We start from the raw sequence: 19,083 nt of genomic DNA on the forward strand, positions 1-19,083 counted from the left end.
ACTATTATGTAGGCACTATATGGCAGTATTATATACACACTATTATGTAGGCACTATATGGCAGTATTATATACACTATTATGTAGGCACTATATGGCAGTATTGTATACACACTATTATGTAGGCACTATATGGCAGTATTATATATACACTATTATTTAGGCACTATATGGCAGTATTATATACACACTATTATGTAGGCACTATATGGCAGTATTATATACACACTATTATGTAGGCACTATGTGGCAGTATTATATACACTATTATTTAGGCACTATATGGCAGTATTATATACACAGTATTATGTAGGCACTATATGGCAGTATTATATATACACTATTATGTAGGCACTATATGGCAGTATTATATACACACTATTATGTAGGCACTATATGGCAGTATTATATACACACTATTATGTAGGCACTATGTGGCAGTATTATATACACTATTATGTAGGCACTATGTGGCAGTATTATATACACTATTATGTAGGCACTATATGGCAGTATTATATACACACTATTATGTAGGCACTATGTGGCAGTATTATATACACTTATGTAGGCACTATATGGCAGTATTATATACACTATTATGTAGGCACTATATGGCAGTATTATATACACTATTATGTAGGCACTATATGGCAGTATTATATACACTATCATGTAGGCACTATATGGCAGTATTATATACACTATTATGTAGGCACTATATGGCAGTATTATATACACTATTATGTAGGCACTATATGGCAGTATTATATACACTATTATGTAGGCACTATATGGCAGTATTATATACACACTATTATGTAGGCACTATGTGGCAGTATTATATACACACTATTATGTAGGCACTATGTGGCAGTATTATATACACACTATTATGTAGGCACTATGTGGCAGTATTATATACACACTATTATGTAGGCACTATATGGCAGTATTATATACACACTATTATGTAGGCACTATATGGCAGTATTATATACACACTATTATGTAGGCACTATGTGGCAGTATTATATACACTATTATGTAGGCACTATATGGCAGTATTATATACACTATTATGTAGGCACTATATGGCAGTATTATATACACTATTATGTAGGCACTATATGGCAGTATTATATACACACTATTATGTAGGCACTATATGGCAGTATTATATACACACTATTATGTAGGCACTATGTGGCAGTATTATATACACTTATGTAGGCACTATATGGCAGTATTATATACACACTATTATGTAGGCACTATATGGCAGTATTATATACACACTATTATGTAGGCACTAAATGGCAGTATTATATACACACTATTATGTAGGCACTATGTGGCAGTATTATATACACTATTATGTAGGCACTATATGGCAGTATTATATACACTATTATGTAGGCACTATATGGCAGTATTATATACACTATTATGTAGGCACTATATGGCAGTATTATATACACACTATTATGTAGGCACTATATGGCAGTATTATATACACACTATTATGTAGGCACTATGTGGCAGTATTATATACACTTATGTAGGCACTATATGGCAGTATTATATACACACTATTATGTAGGCACTATATGGCAGTATTATATACACACTATTATGTAGGCACTATATGGCAGTATTATATACACACTATTATGTAGGCACTATGTGGCAGTATTATATACACTATTATGTAGGCACTATATGGCAGTATTATATACACTATTATGTAGGCACTATATGGCAGTATTATATACACACTATTATGTAGGCACTAAATGGCAGTATTATATACACACTATTATGTAGGCACTATGTGGCAGTATTATATACACTATTATGTAGGCACTATATGGCAGTATTATATACACTATTATGTAGGCACTATATGGCAGTATTATATACACTATTATGTAGGCACTATATGGCAGTATTATATACACACTATTATGTAGGCACTATATGGCAGTATTATATACACACTATTATGTAGGCACTATGTGGCAGTATTATATACACTATTATGTAGGCACTATATGGCAGTATTATATACACTATTATGTAGGCACTATATGGCAGTATTATATACACACTATTATGTAGGCACTATATGGCAGTATTATATACACACTATTATGTAGGCACTATGTGGCAGTATTATATACACTTATGTAGGCACTATATGGCAGTATTATATACACACTATTATGTAGGCACTATATGGCAGTATTATATACACACTATTATGTAGGCACTATATGGCAGTATTATATACACACTATTATGTAGGCACTATGTGGCAGTATTATATACACTATTATGTAGGCACTATATGGCAGTATTATATACACACTATTATGTAGGCACTATGTGGCAGTATTATATACACTATTATGTAGGCACTATATGGCAGTATTATATACACTATTATGTAGGCACTATATGGCAGTATTATATACACACTATTATGTAGGCACTAAATGGCAGTATTATATACACACTATTATGTAGGCACTATGTGGCAGTATTATATACACTATTATGTAGGCACTATATGGCAGTATTATATACACTATTATGTAGGCACTATATGGCAGTATTATATACACTATTATGTAGGCACTATATGGCAGTATTATATACACACTATTATGTAGGCACTATATGGCAGTATTATATACACACTATTATGTAGGCACTATGTGGCAGTATTATATACACTATTATGTAGGCACTATATGGCAGTATTATATACACTATTATGTAGGCACTATATGGCAGTATTATATACACACTATTATGTAGGCACTATATGGCAGTATTATATACACACTATTATGTAGGCACTATGTGGCAGTATTATATACACTTATGTAGGCACTATATGGCAGTATTATATACACACTATTATGTAGGCACTATATGGCAGTATTATATACACACTATTATGTAGGCACTATATGGCAGTATTATATACACACTATTATGTAGGCACTATGTGGCAGTATTATATACACTATTATGTAGGCACTATATGGCAGTATTATATACACACTATTATGTAGGCACTATGTGGCAGTATTATATACACTTATGTAGGCACTATATGGCAGTATTATATACACACTATTATGTAGGCACTATATGGCAGTATTATATACACACTATTATGTAGGCACTATATGGCAGTATTATATACACACTATTATGTAGGCACTATGTGGCAGTATTATATACACTATTATGTAGGCACTATATGGCAGTATTATATACACACTATTATGTAGGCACTATATGGCAGTATTTGCAAGAAAACAACCAGGAGTGGGTGATAAATCCAGAAGTGGTGCAGATGTTTCTATTATACTTTTCCTCTAATTGTTCCTCTTCTGGTTTTGGATTATAAATACTGACAGTGTGACTGCAGCCTGAGTGTGTATAAAGTGATGGCACACAGATGTGTGCGTATTATGGGATGTACAGTGCTGACATTATGGGATGGGATGTAACTATGCATCACTGTGTAATGACAGGACAGGTGGTAGTGACACATGGGTGTGCGGGGATCTGGGGACTACTCCTCCCATCATTGCTGGGTGCTGGGAGGCCCTGTGATTGGGCAGGCTGTGGTATGTGCCCGGAGCTGTCACTTTATGCCACTCCTATCTCTACTCTAAAACAGAGCACATGGGATTAACCCCTCGGCTGCCAGCGGGCACAAACACTCCCTGCAATCACTGTGCCAATGTGTCCAGTGCGCTGCATGGTGACCCGGGCTGTCCGGCTGTGAGACTACAACCCCCAGCATGCTCTGACAACAACCTGCAGCTATCAGGACACTGGGAGCGTTGTAGTTCTAGTGACTGCACTCCCATCAGGCTGGGCTGTCCTCCTCCTCCTCCCTGAGCCGGGGCTGTGGCGGTGCAGGGGTTAAGCCTGGCCCCTCCATGCTGCTCCCGACCTGTGACAGGTGAGGACGGTGTGCACCACAGCCCGCCCCTCCTCCTCCTCCTCCTCCAGATCACTCCCTCCTACCTGTAGAGCAGGATCCCGGCTGATCACTGACTCCCTGCTGCTCCCCGGCCAGGAGACGACACCGCAGACCGCGCAGCATCGCCCGAAACCCCGAATCAGCCGCCGGCGCCCGAGGAGCCACGAAACATGAGCTCCTTGTTCAAGAAACGAACCACTGCGAAATACAGCCCCAACTCTGTGCAGCCCAAAGTGTAAGTACCCTGCCGAAGGGATCCACCATCATCTGTAGAGGGGATCCACTCACCTGTACACCATCGTCTGTAGAGGGGATCCACTCACCTGTACACCATCGTCTGTAGAGGGGATCCACTCACCTGTACACCATCATCTGTAGAGGGGATCCACTCACCTGTACACCATCATCTGTAGAGGGGATCCACTCACCTGTACACCATCATCTATAGAGGGGATCCACTCACCTGTACACCATCGTCTGTAGAGGGGATCCACTCACCTGTACACCATCATCTGTAGAGGGGATCCACTCACCTGTACACCATCATCTGTAGAGGGGATCCACTCACCTGTACACCATCGTCTGTAGAGGGGATCCACTCACCTGTACACCATCGTCTGTAGAGGGGATCCACTCACCTGTACACCATCGTCTGTAGAGGGGATCCACTCACCTGTACACCATCATCTGTAGAGGGGATCCACTCACCTGTACACCATCGTCTGTAGAGGGGATCCACTCACCTGTACACCATCATCTGTAGAGGGGATCCACTCACCTGTACACCATCATCTGTAGAGGGGATCCACTCACCTGTACACCATCGTCTGTAGAGGGGATCCACTCACCTGTACACCATCATCTGTAGAGGGGATCCACTCACCTGTACACCATCATCTGTAGAGGGGATCCACTCACCTGTACACCATCATCTATAGAGGGGATCCACTCACCTGTACACCATCGTCTGTAGAGGGGATCCACTCACCTGTACACCATCATCTGTAGAGGGGATCCACTCACCTGTACACCATCATCTGTAGAGGGGATCCACTCACCTGTACACCATCGTCTGTAGAGGGGATCCACTCACCTGTACACCATCGTCTGTAGAGGGGATCCACTCACCTGTACACCATCGTCTGTAGAGGGGATCCACTCACCTGTACACCATCATCTGTAGAGGGGATCCACTCACCTGTACACCATCATCTGTAGAGGGGATCCACTCACCTGTACACCATCATCTGTAGAGGGGATCCACTCACCTGTACACCATCGTCTGTAGAGGGGATCCACTCACCTGTACACCATCATCTGTAGAGGGGATCCACTCACCTGTACACCATCATCTGTAGAGGGGATCCACTCACCTGTACACCATCGTCTGTAGAGGGGATCCACTCACCTGTACACCATCGTCTGTAGAGGGGATCCACTCACCTGTACACCATCGTCTGTAGAGGGGATCCACTCACCTGTACACCATCGTCTGTAGAGGGGATCCACTCACCTGTACACCATCATCTGTAGAGGGGATCCACTCACCTGTACACCATCATCTATAGAGGGGATCCACTCACCTGTACACCATCGTCTGTAGAGGGGATCCACTCACCTATAGAGAATGACACCGATAGGAAGGATCTACTCACCTCTGTACCATCATCTATAGAGGGGATCCACTCACCTGTACACCATCATCTGTAGAGGGGATCCACTCACCTGTACACCATCGTCTGTAGAGGGGATCCACTCACCTATAGAGAATGACACCGATAGGAAGGATCTACTCACCTCTGTACCATCATCTATAGAGGGGATCCACTCACCTGTACACCATCGTCTGTAGAGGGGATCCACTCACCTGTACACCATCGTCTGTAGAGGGGATCCACTCACCTGTACACCATCATCTATAGAGGGGATCCACTCACCTATAGAGAATGACACCGATAGGAAGGATCTACTGACCTCTGTACCATCATCTATAGGGGGGATGCACTCATCTATAGAGAATAACACCGATAGAGAGGATCCACTCCCATAGAAACATGGTGAACAGGAAGGATTCATTCATCTGTACACTTGTCACTTATAGATGATCCACTCATCTATAGAGTAGATACACTGTCAATTATAGAGGATCTACTCACTGATACACATTGTCACCTATAGATAATCCACTCACCTGCCCACAGTCACCTAAAGGATCTACTCAACTGTACACAGTCATTAATAGATGGAATCCACTCACCTGTCACCTATAGAGAGGATCCACTCACCTGTCACCTATAGAGAGGATCCACTCACCTGTCACCTATAGAGAGGATCCACTCACCTGTCACATTGGCACTCACAAAGTCTACACCTTACATGCTGTCACCTATAGAATATGCACCGTCCCCTATATGAGCGGACCCCAATAACCTACTAATGCTCCTACCTGCCCCCCTGTGTACAGCGCTGTGCGGTCACTGTATACACTGCTATATGACATCCACATGTACTGTCCGCTACTGGGGTCCACAGCACGGTGTACAGCGGTGGGTGCCGGGTTCTGTAGGCTCCACACTAAACTATCAGCTGCTGGTGAGACTATATTTTGTTACTGGTTATACTGGGTCCAGTACTGGTTATTTAGGCCTTCGGTGCTGGTTATACTGGGTCCTGCTGGTTATACTGGGTTGTGGTACTGGTTATTTTGGCCTTCGGTGCTGGTTATACTGGGTCCTGCTGGTTATACTGGGTCCAGTACTGGTTATTTTGGCCTTCGGTGCTGGTTATACTGGGTCCTGCTGGTTATACTGGGTCCAGTACTGGTTATTTTGGCCTTCGGTGCTGGTTATAATGGGTCCTGCTGGTTATACTGGGTCCAGTACTGGTTATTTTGGCCTTCGGTGCTGGTTATACTGGGTCCTGCTGGTTATACTGGGTCCAGTACTGGTTATTTTGGCCTTCGGTGCTGGTTATAATGGGTCCTGCTGGTTATACTGGGTCCAGTACTGGTTATTTTGGCCTTCTTTGCTGGTGATACTGGGTTGTGGTACTGGTTATTTAGGCCTTCGGTGCTGGTTATACTGGGTCGTGCTGGTGATACTGGGTTGTGGTACTGGTTATTTAGGCCTTCGGTGCTGGTTATAATGGGTCCTGCTGGTGATACTGGGTTGTGGTACTGGTTATTTTGGCCTTCGGTGCTGGTTATACTGGGTCCAGTACTGGTTATTTTGGCCTTGTGTGCTGGTTATACTGGGTCCAGTACTGGTTATTTTGGCCTTGTGTGCTGGTAATACTGGGTCCAGTACTGGTTATTTAGGCCTTCGGTGCTGGTTATACTGGGTCCTGCTGGTTATACTGGGTCCAGTACTGGTTATTTAGGCCTTCGGTGCTGGTTATAATGGGTCCTGCTGGTTATACTGGGTCCAGTACTGGTTATTTAGGCCTTCGGTGCTGGTTATAATGGGTCCTGCTGGTTATACTGGGTCCAGTACTGGTTATTTAGGCCTTCGGTGCTGGTTATACTGGGTCCTGCTGGTTATACTGGGTCCAGTACTGGTTATTTAGGCCTTCTTTGCTGGTTATACTGGGTCCTGCTGGTTATACTGGGTCCAGTACTGGTTATTTAGGCCTTCGGTGCTGGTTATAATGGGTCCTGCTGGTTATACTGGGTCCAGTACTGGTTATTTAGGCCTTCGGTGCTGGTTATACTGGGTCCTGCTGGTTATACTGGGTCCAGTACTGGTTATTTAGGCCTTCTTTGCTGGTTATACTGGGTCCTGCTGGTTATACTGGGTCCAGTACTGGTTATTTAGGCCTTCGGTGCTGGTTATACTGGGTCCTGCTGGTTATACTGGGTCCTGCTGGTTATACTGGGTCCTAGTTCTCGCTGTCCGATCCTCTTTGATGTCGGGGGGCAGGCTGCTCCTCCATTGTTCTGGGCCGGGGAGGACGGAGCCTCGCCCTCCATCATGCAGTGCATACCCTGCCACCCCATAGCTATCCCTGTCGTTCCTCCAATATTCTGATGGTGAAGGGAGGGTGTACCCCACTGTGGTGTAGAGGGGTCCGCGCCCAGATCTATTCCGGGGGCAGCCCGGCCCCTAGACAATGATGTATACAATATGGCGGTCCATTATTGCGCACCATATCACTGAGGCGTGGGGAGGACGGTGGTGGAGCAGTACAGGTGGCACATGCGTCACCCATGTGTGGGGCACAGACTCTGTGACCATCTCCATATTACGTGCACCCAGCCCCATAGTGGTGGATGGTATCTGTCATGTGACCACTGCACAGGGGTGCATGCTGGGAGTTGTGGTTTCCGAAGCGGAGTCGGGTGAAGTCTCACCTAGGCGGTGACAGCGAGTGATCTGATGGGAGTGATCCATCCGACGTCAGGAGACAGTATAACCTGGGGGCGCGGACCCCTCATTGTGTGCAGGGTAACCAGAGAGGACCCTGTTCAGGATCCCACACCCATCTCACGGGTACAACTGTCAGTCCTAATGGTTCGTTACAATGTATCAGTGGCTCAGGATTGTCCAGACTGGATACAACTGTAACAAACCCCCAGCAGTGTTCTCATTCACTGGCAGCAGGCGGAGGTCTGTTTTGGTGAGGAATTGGGCGGTGCAGACGCCTGGTTTGGGGTGTCGGTGATGGGTGCTGGGTGTTGGGACATTCCTTCTGGAGGAGCAGCGTGCACTTGTCTCGTTTGGCAGGACTTCTTACTTTTTTGGTATTTCAGGAATGTGAGTGAGAAGGGGAAGGATCCTGTATCTGGTCTGGTTTCTGACATAGTGGTCAGACTGGTTTTGGTCCTACCCAGAGGCAAAAGTGCCAGCTTGGCCCATGACCCTCTGTCACACAAGGCGGCCTATAGGTGATCAGACATTGCGGGCGATGCCAGGACGGGGACATGGTGCTCAACACTTATATCTGCTGCCCCTCCGCGCCCCGATCCCCGGGAACTTGGGTGCACAATTGCATTGACTCCATTGTGAGAGTCCACATGTTGCTCATTGCCACAAGTCATCCCGTAGCCTAGAGCCCCCTACTCACCATTGTATGGGGGGCTGTGGGGACAAGAATCCCATGCGATCCCCCTCTCGGCCAATCGGCAATAAGAAATCAACTCCACGACAGGTCGTCGTTTATCAGCCCCATGTGGTCAGAACGCCATCTTGGAAAGACCCAACACTTTGGCTTATTGATGGATGCCTCAAGTGTTTGCCCATAGTGGCTTAATGGGGGCTTCCTCGGAAGACCCCTTTAAGAGCTCCCAGGACTGTTACTTGACTTCTCATGAGAACCTGAGCCGGCGGGGTGCTGGCACCCGTCTGATGGTGGCTCTTTTCCCAGTCATTACTGCTCATTTCACAGGATTACAAAAAAGGTTCCTTTGTTTGCAAACAATGGAGGACGCCACACGTATCATATCGTACCTGCCGCAGGATTACCTCCTGGTTATTATACTCCACGGGCCCTTCTGAGACAGTAACAGTACCTTTTTTTTTTTTCTTTTTTTTTTATGAATGAGGCCCAAACCATCAAAAGGGACCCTTCGCACCATAAAAATACAGGAACCACCTGTACAGTGCCAACAAATACCACCATAGTGCCGCCATACAATACAGCCCAAAGAAACCTGCTATACAATACCACGTGTAGACCAAATAATACTGATATACAAGACAACTAAAATAATGAACCCATAGTGCCGCCATACAATACAACCCAAATAAAACTGCTATACAATACCACATGTAGATCAAATAATACTGATATACAAGACAGCTAATATAATGAAACCATAGTGCCGCCATACAATACAACCCAAATAAACCTGCTATACAATACCACATGTAGACCAAATAATAGATATACAAGACAGCTAATAAAATGAAAATATAGTGCCGCCATACAATACAGTCCAAATTAACCTGCTATACAATACCACATGTAGACCAAATAATACTGATATACAAGACAGCTAAAATAATGAAATCATAGTGCCGCCATACAATACAGCCCAAAGAAACCTGCTATACAATACCACATGTAGACCAAATAATACTGATATACAAGACAACTAAAATAATGAAACCGTAGTGCCGCCATACAATACAGCCCAAATAAACCTGCTATACGATACCACATGTAGACCAAATAATACTGATATACAAGACAACTAAAATAATGAAACCATAGTGCCGCCATACAATACAGCCCAAATAAACCTGCTATACAGTACCACATGTAGACCAAATAATACTGATATACAAGACAACTAAAATAATGAAACCGTAGTGCCGCCATACAATACAGCCCAAATAAACCTGCTATACGATACCACATGTAGACCAAATAATACTGATATACAAGACAACTAAAATAATGAAACCATAGTGCCGCCATACAATACAGCCCAAATAAACCTGCTATACGATACCACATGTAGACCAAATAATACTGATATACAAGACAACTAAAATAATGAAACCATAGTGCCGCCATACAATACAGCCCAAATAAACCTGCTATACAGTACCACATGTAGACCAAATAATACCCATGACGGCAAAAATAACGAAAACATTGTACCGCCATACAACGCTAACTACAACCCAAATATACTGCCATCGTTCCAATATATAGCACAAGCCTAAACAATCCCTTTATACCACACCAAGTACTGAAGACTAAATAATACTGCTAATACAATGCCAAATAAAACCACCACACAGTTCTCATAAAATACAGCCAAAAAAGACGATACTGCCATAGTGCGGCCATGCTATAGCAAATAATACCGCCATGTAATTCCCATATACTACAGCCAAAATGATATTACCATACAATTCCAAATAACGCAGGCTAAATAGTGCCGCCATACAATGCCAAATAATGGTTCTTAATGGAAGTTTAGATCGTCAGGATTTCCGGTGTGTTCACACAGCACAGAATTATAATTAGACGTATAATGAGAGCCGTCAGGAGCAGTTGTTCTGCTTGTTGATGGTTTCCACTCTCCCAAATTGGGCTCCCTCCTCCCTCCCTGCCGTGGATGAGGCATCACCCCATTGTCTTCTCATCTGGGTGTACATCTTATTTATTTCCTTAGGTATTCGCCTCTAAATTTAGCTCTTCCTTGTAAAACCTGAAGGCGACGACGAGGCACCTTCTCGTTTTGCGTCTTCTAGAAGATTCCGGAGACGTTTTCACCGCAGGGAGGAGCGCCATCTCCCAATCGCTAATGTTATGTCAAATAAGAGAAGGGCGTGAGGCCGACATAGCAGAGCCGGGAGCCGAGCAGGTTCGGCAAGAAGTTGGGGCCGGGGCGTGCCGCCGATACAGTTTCATTGCAGTCGGTGTGAGGTGTCAGTGCGCTGAGTAAACTCTGCATTATCTGACAATGGCGGAATCCGGGGAGGCGGCAGCCCCGCGCGTTTCAGGGTCGTGTGGCGAGGGCACAATAAGTAACAGGCACCCTGAACGTCCGGATAAAGGGGAGGACACGCGAGCTCCGGACCCCCCAGAATCCAGCTTCTGGGAGCCGGATTGGGGAGGTGACGTCCCCTTCAAGTTGGTCTTGGTTAGGACTGAACATTTTCGGCGGTATTCGCCAACTGTCCTGAATTTTGCCAATTTTTCGCAAACATTTAGTGGCGTCCAGGGCCTAAAAGGGGCGCTTGTTTACACAAACGCGGCCCATAAAATCATGGCTCCTTTAGGGCTGGGGCGAAGAAGGGGCTTAAGTTACCAAACTATATGGGCGCTGACATCTGAGGGGGCCCCTCTGCCACAAGAGACGCCAGACATAATTTGTACCTGGAGGGGCCCCTGTTAGGCTACGTTCACATTTGCGTTGTTGGGCGCAGTGTCGTCGACGCAGCCAACAACGCAAAACACAACGCTGCGTTTTTTGACGCATGCGTTGCCATAAACTAGTAACATAGTAACATAGTAACATAGTTAGTAAGGCCGAAAAAAGACATTTGTCCATCCAGTTCAGCCTATATTCCATCATAATAAATCCCCAGATCTACGTCCTTCTACAGAACCTAATAATTGTATGATACAATATTGTTCTGCTCCAGGAAGACATCCAGGCCTCTCTTGAACCCCTCGACTGAGTTCGCCATCACCACCTCCTCAGGCAAGCAATTCCAGATTCTCACTGCCCTAACAGTAAAGAATCCTCTTCTATGTTGGTGGAAAAACCTTCTCTCCTCCAGACGCAAAGAATGCCCCCTTGTGCCCGTCACCTTCCTTGGTATAAACAGATCCTCAGCGAGATATTTGTATTGTCCCCTTATATACTTATACATGGTTATTAGATCGCCCCTCAGTCGTCTTTTTTCTAGACTAAATAATCCTAATTTCGCTAATCTATCTGGGTATTGTAGTTCTCCCATCCCCTTTATTAATTTTGTTGCCCTCCTTTGTACTCTCTCTAGTTCCATTATATCCTTCCTGAGCACCGGTGCCCAAAACTGGACACAGTACTCCATGTGCGGTCTAACTAGGGATGTTCTTGAATTTTGGCGCAGGGAAAACGCTACAAGTAGCGTCTTCTGCGCCCTGTCTGGTGCGTCAAATTGACGCATGCCTCGTAAAACGCAATACAAAGCATACCAGCGCATGTCCATGCGCCCCCCATGTTAAAGATAGGGGCGCATGATGCATGAGTCGGAATGCGTCGACGACGCTGCGCCCAACAACGCAAATGTGAACGTAGCCTTATATGTTTCACATAGGAACCAAACTCGTTTATTCATTAAGTTGTGCCATCTGGTCGCCGTGTCAGAAAATGGCCGCCACATTATAAATGTTACTTTCCATTAATCTTCTCAGAACATCACTCTAAATTTTTTTAACAAAATGTCCGCCACAGTACAAAGACAGGGCAGATATATGAAACTGAAAGAGAAACTGCTCTCGTTTCTCATAGCAACCAATCACAGCACAGCTTTCATTCTACCTGAGCACTGAATCAAATGAGAGCAGTGCTGTGATTGGTTGCTATGGGAAACACAGGCAGCTTCTCCTTGCAACCATTAATTTAGTAGGCCGCAGCCTAATCCGCGACAAGCCGGCCGCCGATATTGGGGTATTCACACATCGTAGGGGGGCATCAGTAATTCATGAACAAAATGGCCGCCATGTCAGTAACCTAAGTATGCACACCTGCTAGAATGTCGTCATGAACTTACACTAAAATGGCCGCCATGGTAGAAATGTGAACACTGCTCTACCACAATGAATGTGGAGCGGCGGCATTCCACCCGACATTTCCTACGAAGCTTCGGTCTGTTTAGTGACTGTAGTAATTTCCATCGGTCGGGTCGCCTCAGGGACGCCCCAAAGGCCTCAATTAGACAAGGACGGGCGCGGAAATGCGTTTTGGAGATTTTTGAAATTCTGGCGAATTTTCATCTCCATTGTGATAAATTCAGAAAAAATTTAAGTGAACAGCTTGATTTTTTTTTTTTTATAGAAAAATCATAAATAATTAATCAGCGCATTCCAGGCGCCATATTGGATTCTTAAAGGAGGACTGTTATATAGATTGATTTTTATTTTTTTAAAGGGAACCTTGTAAGTCAGAGCACGAAGATAAATTCAGGCACCGAATTGTCTGCCATAAGGTGTCAAGAAGGAGGAGTCTTTATGTTCAGACTCCTCCCCCATGACCCCTGAAGCTAGGGGCAGATCTACAAGGAACCCTGTTATGTCTCCGTGCTCCCGTGTGTGACTGACATCGGCCTCTCCTGTAATAGCGCACTAGTGATAGTATAAGCCTGTGACTTTCTGGTCAGCGGCCCTCTGAATAGTGGCGATCGGCTCATGGTGTTCAGCCTCATCTCAGTCATTACAGAGTGTCGAACGGTCCTCAACCTGCATGAGATGATGGGAGAGATACTCCACACCTCAGCGATAACTCACGTGTCTCCACGTGTGATGGCGGTATATGTAGATGATAAGGGGAGCTCTACATGTCCTGCATGTCAGTATAAGCAGCCGCTATAACCTGGGCATTATATAAATATATATAATATGTGTGTGTGTGCAATATGGACTATGCCGCTATAACCTGGGCATTATATAAATATATATAATATGTGTGTGTGTGCAATATGGACTATGCCGCTATAACCTGGGCATTATATAAATATATATAATATGTGTGTGTGTGCAATATGGACTATGCCGCTATAACCTGGGCATTATATAAATATATATAATATGTGTGTGTGCGCAATATGGACTATGCCGCTATAACCTGGGCATGAATGTGATGTTTGCACATCTCGCCTTTGTGCCCCTATGAAAGTTCTCCCTGTAGGCATGCTCACAGCGGTGGGATTATTGTGCCTTGTCTACCGTCTGCTGTATACACCCTCTGATAATGGGGGGATATAACACGTGGGGTGAGATGTCTGCAGCTGGAGAGCTCTCTACTATATCATCAGGTATTTTTTTCACCATAAGTATGAAGTCCTCCTCTACCAAAGGGCTGCACCAGTCCAGGGTAGATATTACTGGTATATTAGGGTGTGACTGGTACTGTTATGTGACCACAATGTATAGTGCCATTATACAGGAGCTGTGGATGGTATACAGGGGTACTGTCATGTAATCACTGTGCATAGTACCATTATGCAGGAGCTATGGATGGTATACAGGGGTACTGTGATTGGTACTGTCATGTAAGCACTATGTATAGTGCCATTATACAGGAGCTGTGGGTGGTATACAGGGGTACTGTCATGTAAGGACTATGTATAGTGCCATTATACAGGAGCTGTGGGTGGTATACAGGGGTACTGTCATGTAAGGACTATGTATAGTGCCATTATACAGGAGCTGTGGGTGGTATACAGGGGTACTGTCATGTAAGCACTATGTATAGTGCCATTATACAGGAGCTGTGGGTGGTATACAGGGGTACTGTCATGTAAGGACTATGTATAGTGCCATTATACAGGAGCTGTGGGTGGTATACAGGGGTACTGTCATGTAAGGACTATGTATAGTGCCATTATACAGGAGCTGTGGGTGGTATACAGGGGTACTGTCATGTAAGCACTATGTATAGTGCCATTATACAGGAGCTGTGGGTGGTATACAGGGGTACTGTCATGTAAGGACTATGTATAGTGCCATTATACAGGAGCTGTGGGTGGTATACAGGGGTACTATGTATAGTGCCATTATACAGGAGCTGAGCACAGTACACATGCTTCTATCGTATACACGGGTGATAACTGGTTTAGGCCCAATGCTGTGGCTGTGTGCCTAGTTCATTCCTTGCATGCCACGGGGAACTGCAGACATACGGACATGGCACGGGGACCTGTGGACACATGGACCTGGCATGGGAACCTGCGGACATGGGACGGGGACCTGCGGACACACGGACATGGGACGGGGACCTGCGGACACACGGACATGGGACGGGGACCTGCGGACACACGGACATGGCACGGGGACCTGCGGACACACGGACATGGCACGGGGACCTGCGGACACACGGACATGGCACGGGGACCTGCGGACACACGGACATGGCACGGGGACCTTCGGACACACGGACATGGCACGGGGACCTTCGGACACACGGACATGGCACGGGGACCTTCGGACACACGGACATTGCACGGGGACCTGCGGACACACGGACATGGCACGGGGACCTGCGGACACACGGACATGGCACGGGGACCTGCGGACACACGGACATGGCACGGGGACCTGCGGACACACGGACATGGCACGGGGACCTTCGGACACACGGACATGGCACGGGGACCTTCGGACACACGGACATGGCACGGGGACCTTCGGACACACGGACATGGCACGGGGACCTTCGGACACACGGACATGGCACGGGGACCTTCGGACACACGGACATTGCACGGGGACCTGCGGACACACGGACATTGCACGGGGACCTGCGGACACACGGACATTGCACGGGGACCTTCGGACACACGGACATTGCACGGGGACCTTCGGACACACGGACATTGCACGGGGACCTGCGGACACACGGACATTGCACGGGGACCTGCGGACACACGGACATTGCACGGGGACCTGCGGACACACGGACATTGCACGGGGACCTGCGGACACACGGACATTGCACGGGGACCTGCGGACACACGGACATTGCACGGGGACCTGCGGACACACGGACATTGCACGGGGACCTGCGGACACACGGACATGGCACGGGGACCTGCGGACACACGGACATGGCACGGGGACCTGCGGACACACGGACATGGCACGGGGACCTGCGGACACACGGACATGGCACGGGGACCTGCGGACACACGGACATGGCACGGGGACCTGCGGACACACGGACATGGCACGGGGACCTGCGGACACACGGACATGGCACGGGGACCTGCGGACACACGGACATGGCACGGGGACCTGCGGACACACGGACATGGCACGGGGACCTGCGGACACACGGACATGGCACGGGGACCTGCGGACACACGGACATGGCACGGGGACCTGCGGACATGGCACAGGGGCCTGCGGACATGGCATGGGGACCTGTGGACACACGAACATGGCACGGGAACCTGCGGACATGGCACGGGGACCTGTGGACACACGAACATGGCACGGGGACCTGCGGACACACGGACATGGCACGGGGACCTGCGGACACACGGACATGGCACGGGGACCTGCGGACACACGGACATGGCACGGGGACCTGCGGACACACGGACATGGCACGGGGACCTGCGGACACACGGACATGGCACGGGGACCTGCGGACACACGGACATGGCACGGGGACCTGCGGACACACGGACATGGCACGGGGACCTGCGGACACACGGACATGGCACGGGGACCTGCGGACACACGGACATGGCACGGGGACCTGCGGACACACGGACATGGCACGGGGACCTGCGGACACACGGACATGGCACGGGGACCTGCGGACACACGGACATGGCACGGGGACCTGCGGACACACGGACATGGCACGGGGACCTGCGGACATGGCATGGGGACCTGTGGACACACGAACATGGCACGGGAACCTGCGGACATGGCACGGGGACCTGTGGACACACGAACATGGCACGGGGACCTGCGGACATAGCAAGGGGACCTGAGGACATACGGACATGGCACGGGAACCTGGGGACCTGCGGACATGGCACGGGGACCTGCGGACATGGCATGGGGACCTGCGGACATACGGACATGGCACGGGAACATATGGACATGGCACGGAGACCTGCGGACATACGGACATGGCACAGGGACCTGCGGACATGGCACGGGGACCTGTGGACACACGAACATGGCACGGGGACCTGCGGACACACGAACATGGCACGGGAACCTGCGGACACACGAACATGGCACGGGGACCTGCGGACACACAAACATGGCACGGGGACCTGCGGACATGGCACGGGAACCTGTGGATATACGGACATGGCACTGGGACCTGCGGACATATGGACATGGCACAGGGACCTGCGGACATGGCACGGGGACCTGCGGACATGGCACGGGGACATACAGACATGGCACGGGGACCTGCGGACATGGCACGGGGACATACAGACATGGTCCAGGACCTGCAGACATACGGACATGGCACGGGGACATACGGACATGGTCCAGGACCTGCAGACATGGCACGGGGACATACGGACATAGCATGGGAACCTACTGACATGGCATGGGGACCTGCGGACATGTTCAGGGGGTGTGACAGCGCCCCTCATGGTGTCTCCTGAGTGCTCCTCACAGGGGTCACTCCACCTCTGACCCCGGCCGCTCCGTGCCCCACACAAGTTATTCTGGTCTCTGCTGGATTTTCCAGTGCCCCTGTAAGCACAGCATGGAGTAATCCATAGATGTCAGATCAGCAGGACATGCTGGGGGTTGTAGTTCTGCAATAGTCTCGATGATTGCAGGGCACCAGGTACTGTGAGATGTTCTCATATATGGTCACGTCTGAGATCCGATCACAGGCCCTAAGCCCGAGGCTGCACTACTGAGAGACGCGGTCAGCGGCAATGCCAGACTCACATGGGGGTCCCCAGGCAGGGGATGCGCAGATCACCAATAGTTTATATAGGACCCCATTAATCATTACAGTCTATAACTTTCTTATTTGTAGATCTCTGCTTGCAGAGAATTGGGAACAATTAGATTCAATGTAGTAAACCCCCCTCCCCAGACTCACCTGATGCAGATTGCCAGCAGGGGGCAGCCTTCCTGGTTACCTGGGAGGGGGTGACCCCGACCGGCCCGGATCCAGTGGATTCTGGGAGGTATGGTCACATCTCGTCTCCATGACTCCTCCGCTCATCTGTATATTAATTAGCTGATTGTTTGTTTCCTGGGCTGCAATTTAATTAGTTTCCTGCTCAGAAAGTAACGAGATCGGGAATGTCGAGTTCATTGCCCTTTAAGAGAGATGTACAAATAGTATAGGCATAGGGTTTAGTCTTCCAGCTGTTGTTCAAGACAATGTGATTATGTGTCTGTGTGATGCCAACTTGTCATGTGCCAACCACAATAATGCCAACATATAAAGGAGCTGGTGGCGCCCATTGTGGGGACTATGATAACACTGCTGGGCGCTTTATGAAGCTTTTGTGTACGTGATGTACTTCAGGCAGAATGACAAAGGCCTGACGTGCGCAGCAGACAAATATATGGGCCTGAATGTGTTCCCAGAAATTGGAACTGATGTATGACTGCTCATCCTGCTCCCCCTGGTTCACGAGTTGCATATCTCAGGAGTGTAGTCGTGTCCTGGAGGAGATCACACCGGAAGAGAAAGTGATACATTGTTATCGAGAGGAAGGCACAAAGGAAGGATTAATGAGAAGTCAAAAATAAACTTCATTAATGATCCAGCGCCCGACAACGCCCTGCACAGCCGAGCCCATCACCTGCTGAATTATGGATGAGAAACATTCACTGACAAGGAGCCAAATACTAGGAACAGTACTGACCCACTACATACAAATACCGTATACACACACACATAAATACTGCACA

General features: G+C 47.6%; 1 protein-coding gene across 1 annotated transcript in view; it reads left to right on the forward strand.

Moving 5' to 3' along the window:
• The first annotated feature begins 4,053 nt into the window (after positions 1 to 4,053).
• Positions 4,054 to 19,083, forward strand: part of PPL (periplakin) — a 42,414-nt gene continuing 27,384 nt past the window's right edge. Inside the window, exon 1 of the mRNA XM_069734744.1 lies at positions 4,054 to 4,243. Coding sequence (XP_069590845.1) covers positions 4,179 to 4,243 — 65 coding nt within the window. The 5' untranslated portion in view covers positions 4,054 to 4,178. The remainder of the gene's footprint in view (positions 4,244 to 19,083) is intronic.

The sequence above is a fragment of the Ranitomeya imitator genome, chromosome 7, assembly GCF_032444005.1.
Source record: "Ranitomeya imitator isolate aRanImi1 chromosome 7, aRanImi1.pri, whole genome shotgun sequence".
In the NCBI taxonomy this organism is placed as follows: domain Eukaryota; kingdom Metazoa; phylum Chordata; class Amphibia; order Anura; family Dendrobatidae; genus Ranitomeya; species Ranitomeya imitator.